Source organism: Polistes canadensis, unplaced genomic scaffold (assembly GCF_001313835.1).
Source record: "Polistes canadensis isolate GaletaPanama2010 unplaced genomic scaffold, ASM131383v1 scaffold_123, whole genome shotgun sequence".
Taxonomy (NCBI): Eukaryota; Metazoa; Arthropoda; class Insecta; order Hymenoptera; family Vespidae; genus Polistes; species Polistes canadensis.
The window spans coordinates 420213-429456 of NW_014569670.1; the positions used below are offsets into that span (position 1 = coordinate 420213).

Sequence of the window (9244 nt, forward strand, 5' to 3'; positions counted from 1 at the left end):
AGTAATTTTTTGTATTGACATCAAACAAAAATTGCAGTATCCGAAAAACGACAGAATATACGCACGAACAGAACTGGGTTTGACATAAAAATTCGTACAGTTTTTTAATTATTAATATTTCATTTGTGCATATAAAGAGTAATTTTTTGTATTGACATCAAACAAAAATTGCAGTATCCGATAAACAACAGAATAAACGCACGAACAGAACTGGGTTCGATAAAAATTCGTGCAGTTTTTTAATTATTAATATTTCATTTGCATATAAGGTAATTTTTTGTATTGACTTCAAACAAAAACAAAATTGCACCATCTAAAAAAAAACAACACGATAAACGGACGAACAGAATTGGTTTGACAAAAAAATTCGTGCAGTTTTTTAATTATTGATATTTCACATGCATATAAAGAATAATTTTTTGTATTGACTTCAAACAAAAACAAAATTGCATCATCTAAAAAAAACAACACGATAAACGTACGAACAAAACTGGTTTGACAACAAAATTTGTGCAGTTTTTTAATTATTAATATTTTATTTGTGCATATAAAATAATTTTGTGTATTGACTTCAAACAAAAATTGCACTATCCGATAAACAACAGAATAAACGCCTCGAACAGAACTGGGTTCGATACAAAAAAATTCGTGCAGTTTTTTAATTATTAATATTTTATTTGCATATAAAGTAATTGTTTATTCACTTAAAAAAACAACACGATAAACGTATGAACATAACTGGTTCACGAACAAAATATTCGTACGGTTTTTTTTTTTTTTTTTTTAATTATTAATATTTCGCATGCATATATAAAGATTAATTTTTTGTATTGACTTCCGAAAAGGCAACAGAATAAAACGCACGAATTTTTGTTTCATCCTAATATATATAAAAATGACCTAAGTCCATTTTTTTTTCTCTCCCCACACCTCTCAACAAAATATTTTTTACGACAACTAACCACCATGGTTATCAACATGACGTTATTATAATTAACACGACAAACAACTGACAACAAATGAACTTAGGTTGCTTTCAAAATAAATATTCATATAATTATATAATATAGATAGGTGTGGGAGGGGAGAGGGAAGGAAAAAAAATAAGGATCTTTTCCATCGTTAGAAATTCATCGAATGGGTTTGACTTTTGAAGAATTTGTTGTGTAAGAAGAAATTTAAATGGGCCTGATATTTTGAATTTTTACGAATTATCACAAATTCCACAAACATTGGTCATATTTTATATACATATAGGTATATGTGTTTTATGTATATATGTATTATATGTATAACTCGTTGTAACGTTTTAGCTTTTAAACGGATCGTTATTTTCTCAGTTGTTGGTACAATGAACGGTTCGGTTGGTTGTTCTCGCGCGTGCGAAACCCATTAGATCCCTTTAATGAGGCGTGAAATGGTAGCTCGGCCATATCGCCACGCGTAACCGTACAATCCGTTTATGTTACTTTGTGTGTTTGAGTATATACATATGTGTGTGTGTGTATCTATATGTATTTGTGCATTGTACACGTCGATATGAACATTGGTGATTTATTTAGAAATTTTTCTTCCCGAATGATCCGTTCCATTTCTTTTTTCTTTATTAATTAATTAATTTATTTATTTATTTATTTATTTTCTAATTGGTGTATGTGTGTATACATATGATTTATTAATATTTGAAAAAAATTAAATGTTTAATATTTAATACGCGTTATTGATTTATTTTCTCAATACTTCTACTTATATTTTATATTATTTTGTTATCTAATATTCAACAAATATTATAATTGTTTTTTAATTAATAAAGTGAAAGAGAGTATACTGAATTGTTATTAATTTCAATTAAACACAAGGTAATATTATTATGTTAAGAATTTGTAAATAAATTATAAACAACAGGGGATTATTCAAATTCTGTCTGTGCATGTTTTTTACGACTAAACTGAAGTTTTAATTTTAATCATCGTGCTTGAACGAAATTGTTGACAAACAACATTGAATCATGATTATATTTTTACTTTTTTTTTCTTGTTTGTTTGCAGAGTGGTGGCCATGGTGGTTGTTGTTACCAGGATGTTTCGCATCCTGGACAAAGTATGTCGAGGAATACGACTCGATCAGAGTTGCAAGATGCGATGCACGCTGCGGTGATAATCATCCGGACGAGGTAAACAAATTTAATCAGATTCCAAAAATATAATGAAAGAAAGAAAGAAAGATAGAAAAAGATGAAATAATGAAAAGATTAAACGCATTAAAATTTCAACTCGATCCGATATTTCTTATTCTCCCTTATCGATTTATTTTATTCTTCTAACGATTGGTGAATAGGATGAGATGAGGGGGGACAGAAAAAAAGAAAAAAAAACAAAAAACTGATGTGTGTACTTATGTACGCACGTACTAAAACGAATCCAATCTCCATAACCTCAAAAATAATTTCAATTTTCCCGCGCATCGTAAATATCGTCAACTTCGTGGTGTCGATTTTTTTCGGTCGCATCTAACTTCACTTTTGCAAAACGCGCGCCGAAAGAAGTATAACTTGAAAAAGAAAACAAATGAAAATACCTTAAGCGATATTATCAGTGTGTAAATTAAGGTGAATTAAAAATTCATAATGATATTTATCGTATTACAAATTGTATTTACCAAATGTATAACAAATTGTTTTTTCGTAAAATGTAATATTAATTTAAAAATCAAATATTATATACAACGCAAAATATTTTGTGTGTATTATTTAGGTTGAAACTATTTGAAATTTATATCGTGATAAAATCATCGAACCAGTCGCTGGTTATTCTCTCTTTCTCTCTCTCTTTCTTTCTTTCTTTTTGTATGCGCATACATGCATACGTACACGTGTGTTTTATATAGACACTCTCACGCAGCAAACAAATAAACAAACAAATAAACAAACGAAAGGAACGAAAGAACGAACATAGTAGGTTGGTTAAACTCAAGCCAGAAGCACAGGAGAAGAAGCATGAATCATTCGGCCGTTCGGAATCTTCTTTGTGCACTTTAGGTCCCCGTCTAATTAATTATGCGTGTGTCCCTGAATCCCTGAGTCCACTTGAATCATCGTCACGCTCGAGGATTTATGGTCTCTCGTTTGCTCGCTCGCGGCAGTTGTTGTTGTTGTTGTTGTTGTTGCAATGGTTTTCAAGCTGGAACTTCGAAAATGCTAATCGAGTCCCGAACCCAAACCCAAAACGATCCACGCGAAGTATTTTCGAGGACGAAAGTGTCCTGCCAAGGAGAAAAAAAAATTCTTTCTTTCGATTCTCACAAATAAAATGGTTAAATACGTTAAAAAAATAAGTAAAGTAAAGTAAAGTGTAGTTTTATGGGGAATCTTGGATCTTGTTTTACAATCTTATTCCTTAACCTTATTTTCTTATTTCTTATCTTCATCTATTATTTATCCATTGATTCTTAATCCTTTTCTTTTTTTTTTTTATTTCATTTTATTAATCATCTTGTTTATAGATAATTTTCATGTAATTGAAATTCGATAATTGTAACACGTGTTTTATTAATTATTATTATTACGAAGTATTTGTATTTAAAATTGTGATTATTATTTTATTTTTATAAATATTTAATATCACACATTTTTTTTTTCCATTTATTATTTTTTCTTTTCTCCCCATGTTAAATCAAAAATTTAATTCTAATCAATGTATACTTTTGAGAGAGAATTATGAATTATAGTTTGCTAATAGTAATACAATTATAGATACCTTTTATTTTGACTTACGATTAGGGGTGACGTTAATTTTAATTATAATTATTATTCACTTTTCATAAATATTTAACATCACATCTCTGCCCCACTTTAAATAAAAAATCAAAAATCTAATAATAATCAATATATACTACTTTTGTCCAATGTAAAAATAAAAGATAGAATTATGAGTTAAAGTTTGCTAATAGTAACACAATTACAGGTGACGTTAGTTTTAGTTATAATTATTATTTACTTTTCATAAATATTTAACATCAAATCTCTTCCCCACTTTAAATAAAAAATCAAAAATCTAATTATAATCAATATATACTTCTTTTGTTCAATGTAAAAATAAAAAATAGAATTATGAGTTATAGTTTAGTAATAGTAACACAATTACACGTATCTTTTATTTTGACTTACGATTAAGTGACTCCAATAAGTTATTGATACGAAGGTTTATTGCTAATACTTTATCTCTCTCTCTCTATATATATATATCTATCTATCTATCTTTAAATGTTTCTTTTTTCCCCCTTTTCTGCTGCATCACGTTTGCAATGATTCAGGCCATCGGTAGTATAGTATAAAGGGCTATGACGAAGGTGAAAGAGATAGCCCTGGGAGCTTTGACTGGCGGGTGGCAATAAAGTCTCCAAAGTAATAGCCTATAAAAGCTTACACCAGTAACGCGTTACGCGAGTTCCAATGCTACGGACTCCCTTTTACTCATCTCTTTTTTTTTTTTTTCTCTCTTATTTATATTTTTATATTTCTTTTTTTCTTTTTCCCCCTTTCTTTCTTTTTCTTTCTCTTTCTCTCTATAAGCGAACTAGAAACGTATCTTCCGACATTATCGAAAACAGGTTCTTCTTATCCCTACTACTTCTAATAACGATCAATCTTTCCGATGACATTAAATCTTACACCGTTTGCTCTTTGGAAGAAAATCTCACGAAACGTCGGCAAATGATCATCTAATACTTTACGGTATATTAGTAATAGATAAATCATTAAGTAAACATATATATATATATATACACTTTACCTTTATCGAAAAGTTTGAAGTACACTTACTTCATTTATTCCACTTGTGTACAATTATTTTGTGATATTAAATCTTACATCGTAAAAAAAGATGTAATACTTTACGGTATATTAGTAATAGATAGTCATTAGATAAACATATATATAATTCATATATATATACTTTACCTGTATCTAAAAGTTTGAAGTACACTTACTTCATTTATTCTACTTGTGTACAATCATTTTGTGATATTAAATCTTACATCGTAAAAATGATGTAATAATTTACGGTATATTAGTAATAGATAGTTATTAGATAAACATATATTTAATTCATATATATATACTTTACCTGTGTATTAAAAAAAGGTTGGATACACTTCATTTATATTTATACGCATTTCTGTACAATTATTTAATGACATTAAATCTTATACCTTTTGGTCTTTGTAAAACTCATTAAATGTCGGCAAAAGATTATCTAATAACTTACGGTATATTAGTAATAGATAAAACATTAAGTAAGCATATATATATACTTTACCTGTAAAAAGTTTGAGTACACTTACCTCATTTGCATTTACACGTATTTACGTACAATATATAAAGTTTCAATTTGTTAATAATTTATTGATATTAAATATCTCACACAGGTTCATATAAATTAATACATTTTTACTCAAATTTATGATCGATAATGGTATAATATATTTGCGTTATTAATTAGATTGTGAACAGCTATCGTTAATGAATACTTTATTTAAATTGATCGAAGTTAATCGTTCCGTAAAAGACCCATCGATCTTGGTTGCAATTTATTTAGTTGAAATTTTTCTTTCGTTACAATATCGATTGAGTGTCGATAAAATCTTGAAAGGTTGTTCTTCCAATATTGCAAAGCAACATAATATATAAATATATATATATATATATATATATATATGTATGTGTATGCGTGCATAAGCATAATCGTTAAATTAAATTTACATATATACATATATATATATATATTTTGCATGTATGCACTTTAACTCAATCTATCACGAGCATGCGTCAAAATCGGACTTCATTTCTTAGCACGTTGAATTATGAAGATCCCTAGGTGAGATTGTATGTGTGGCAATGCCAGGAATGAACTTCGCAAAGTTTATGGTTGGTCGCTGTTGGAATTGGAAAACGTGTTAGCTTCTTCTGCAGAGACATACTTCAAAGTAGCAAGGTTAACGTATGGAAGTTGTTGGGGCTCGATTGCTTCGTCATTCTTTAAAAAAAGATAAAATGTTTCTCTTCTTTTTCTCTCTCTCTCTCTCTCTCTCTCTCTCTCTCTCTCTCTCTCTCTCTCTACATATATATATATATATATACTTCATTCTGGTATAATCTTTTTTAGTTTTGTTCGTTTCATTTCGTTAAACATTTTCGATATAACCTTAACACTTCAATTTCAATATAAAATTTAATGGATATATTTGTTCGATGGAATGTGCTATTTACTTAAAAAAAAAAAAAAAATACAAAGAATCCGTTAAACGAAATCGTTCTTTACAATTTAGTTGCAAGAAACATAAGCGGAAGAAGAAGTAATATTAAAAAAAGAAAAAAAAGAAAGAAAGAAAGAAGAAGATAAACGATAACCGAATGATCGAAGATTGCTCATCTCTCAATCAAAAGTTGCTGTACAACTTTATGGTTACTATAAGGCTACCCTTAATATCTTCTTTCCTTTTGATATTGCATTGGAGAGTTTATGTTGACCTCTTTTCAAAGTAGAAAGGAAGAAGCGAATTGAGAGAGAGAGAGAGAGAGAGAGAGAGAGAGAGAGAGAAAAGAAAAAATGAAAAAAAAAAATAAGAAAAAGAAAAGGKGGKGGGGGGRGGGGGGGGGAAAGAAGAAGAAGAAAAAAAAAAAGGAGGAACGGCGGTTACTTCTTCGCTTGAAAGTTATTCATTTCCGCGACAGGTAAAAAATTGACCCGGCATGAATCACCATACAATTTCGTTAACAATGTTGCTTGGGGGCCAACGAGGGCGGTCCAAAAGTTTCTCGGACACAAACTTCATTAATTTACCCTCTTGGAAATTACAGACTATCTTCGCGCGACGAATCCTTTTATAAAGAGAGAGAGAAAGAGAAAACAGGGGGTGGGGTGGGGGAGAGAAAAGAAAAAAAAAGAAACCCTCGGTAAGAAAAATCGAATACGAAAAGATAAAAAGGTGAGGCCGAAGAAAGAAAAAGAGAAAGAGAGATTGAGATTTCTGCCGATCTGCCTCGTTAATGGCGCCACGATCGGACGTCATCGAGACACAAATGGAACGGTGATAAAAGCTTCTTCTTCTTCTTCTTCTTCTTATTATTATTTTTTTCTTTTCTTTTCTTTTCTTTTTTCTTTTCTTCTCAACCCGATCGTGATTATGAATTGATGCAGAAGATGATGAAAAAAAAAAACATACACACACACACATATACACACACACACACACACACACATGCGATAAGAAAACGAAGAAGAAGAAGATAATGGAAAAAAGGAACCCAAAAAAAGATACATTGAGGTTTATGTGAATGGTGGAAGAAAATGATGAAGTTGAGTGGGGCAACGAAAAGAAGAAAAAGAAGAGAGAGAGAGAGAGAGAGAGAGAGAGAGAGAGAGAGAGAGAGAGAGAGAGAGAGAGAGAGGGAGGGTTTTGAAGTCTCTTCGAACGAAGTTGCACAAACGAAATATCACGAAAGAATACGAAACGTTCTTTTATAATTCAAATTAGGAATGGGGGGAAAAAAAAAAGAAAACCGAGAAAGAGATACATTGATGTTAGGTGAATGGGGGAAGAAGATGGTGAAGTTGAGTAGGGCAACGAAAAAGAAAAAGAAAGGAAAAAAAGGAGTAGAGGGGGTTTCGAAGTTTCTTCGAACTAAATTGCACAAACGAAATATCACGAAATAACACGAAACGTTCTTTTATAATTCAAATAACGAATTCGCGGTAAGGTATTAAAGTTTTCGGTTTAGTTAAAGTATTGCTGCGTTATGGGTCGGGAGCGGTAACCCTTTTGCAAGTCTACTTCGTTAACTTCGTTCCTTTCTTCTTCTTCTTCTTCTTCTTGTTTTTCTTTTTTTTTTTATTCTTTTGCTTCTTCTTCCTTGTAAGTTCTCTTCCTCGTAGTTCTTCTTCTTCTTCTTCTTCATCTTCCTCTTCATCTTCTTTTTCTTCTTTACTTCTCCTTCTCATTCCCATCACCACCATCACCACCACCATCATCACAATCTCTTTCTCTTTCCTCTTCTTATTTTTCTTTTATACTTCTCTCGAGAAATCGAAGGTCGTGAACCAGCGTGCACCTTTTTTTCCAACATAATGCAAGACCTTCTCTCCTGATGGTTGAATTTTATTTCTCTTTCTTTCTTTCTTTTTTTTTTCCCGTTTAGTTCGATCGATTTCAGTTAAGATAGTCCCGATTCTACCATCAAATATTTCGTATAATTTTGTCTCTTTTTCTTTTTCATTTATTTAGTTTGTTTTTTTGTTTGTTTGTTTCGGTTTGTTTCTTTTTAAAGGAAGTCATAACGGTGTTCTTGTTTTCTGGATTTGTGCCTTTTATTGCGTGGACAACGTTCAACAAACGACATGATTATTTTCTATTGTAAAAATGAAAAGAAAAAATTTATATGCGAGTGATACACATTTATTTAGATTATATTTTTTATTACGTACTTAACGCTAATAAAATTAATTCACGCGTTTTCAACTTGTCTGCTGTTTCTCCCCTTTTCTTTTTTGTTTTTTTTTTTCTTTCTTGTCTTCTCTTTTTATGCTACTCAATCTTTTAACTCGACTGAAATTGTAACTTTGTTCGATGAAATGAAGATAATGCTAAAACGTTGTTGTAAGCGTCAAGAAGAAAGTAAGCGTGTTTTAAAAGATAATGAATTACATTATACGTGGGGATTGATAACGTTTAACTTCCTGCTTTGAAACAAGAACACAATAATCATTTACAGTTCTTATATTTTTACCTGATTGTTTTCATTTCTGACAAAGTAGAATGTTACGATAGAAGAGGAAGAAACAATAGATGATTTTAATAAGGTAGTGAAAGTATAAAGTACAGAAGACAACAATGTTGATCAGAGTATCTTCATAGCAAATTTCATTAACAAATTCGAATTATCAAGTAGAAATAGCAGATATGTGTGTATGTGTGTGTGTGTGTTACTATAGAATAAGAATCAAAAAATAGAAGATATTAATTGGGTGGTGAAAGTTCAAAGTTCAGAAGACAATATCTTCATAGCAAATGTCATTAACAAGTTTGAATAATCAAGTAGAAATAGTAGATTTTACGATAGAAGTATCAAAAAATAGAAGATATTATTAGAGTAGTGAAAGTATGAAGTTTAGAAGACAATATTGTTGATCAAAATATCTTCATTGCAAATTTCATTAACAAGTTTTAATTATCAAGTAGAAATAGCAGA

General features: G+C 30.2%; 1 protein-coding gene across 1 annotated transcript in view; it reads left to right on the plus strand.

The window, feature by feature from the left end:
- LOC106788058 (anosmin-1) overlaps nucleotides 1–9244 on the plus strand; it is a 23842-nt gene that overhangs the window by 4854 nt on the left and 9744 nt on the right. The window contains exon 2 of the mRNA XM_014750979.1: nucleotides 2049–2173. Within this exon, the coding sequence (XP_014606465.1) occupies nucleotides 2049–2173 (125 nt within the window). The remainder of the gene's footprint in view (nucleotides 1–2048; nucleotides 2174–9244) is intronic.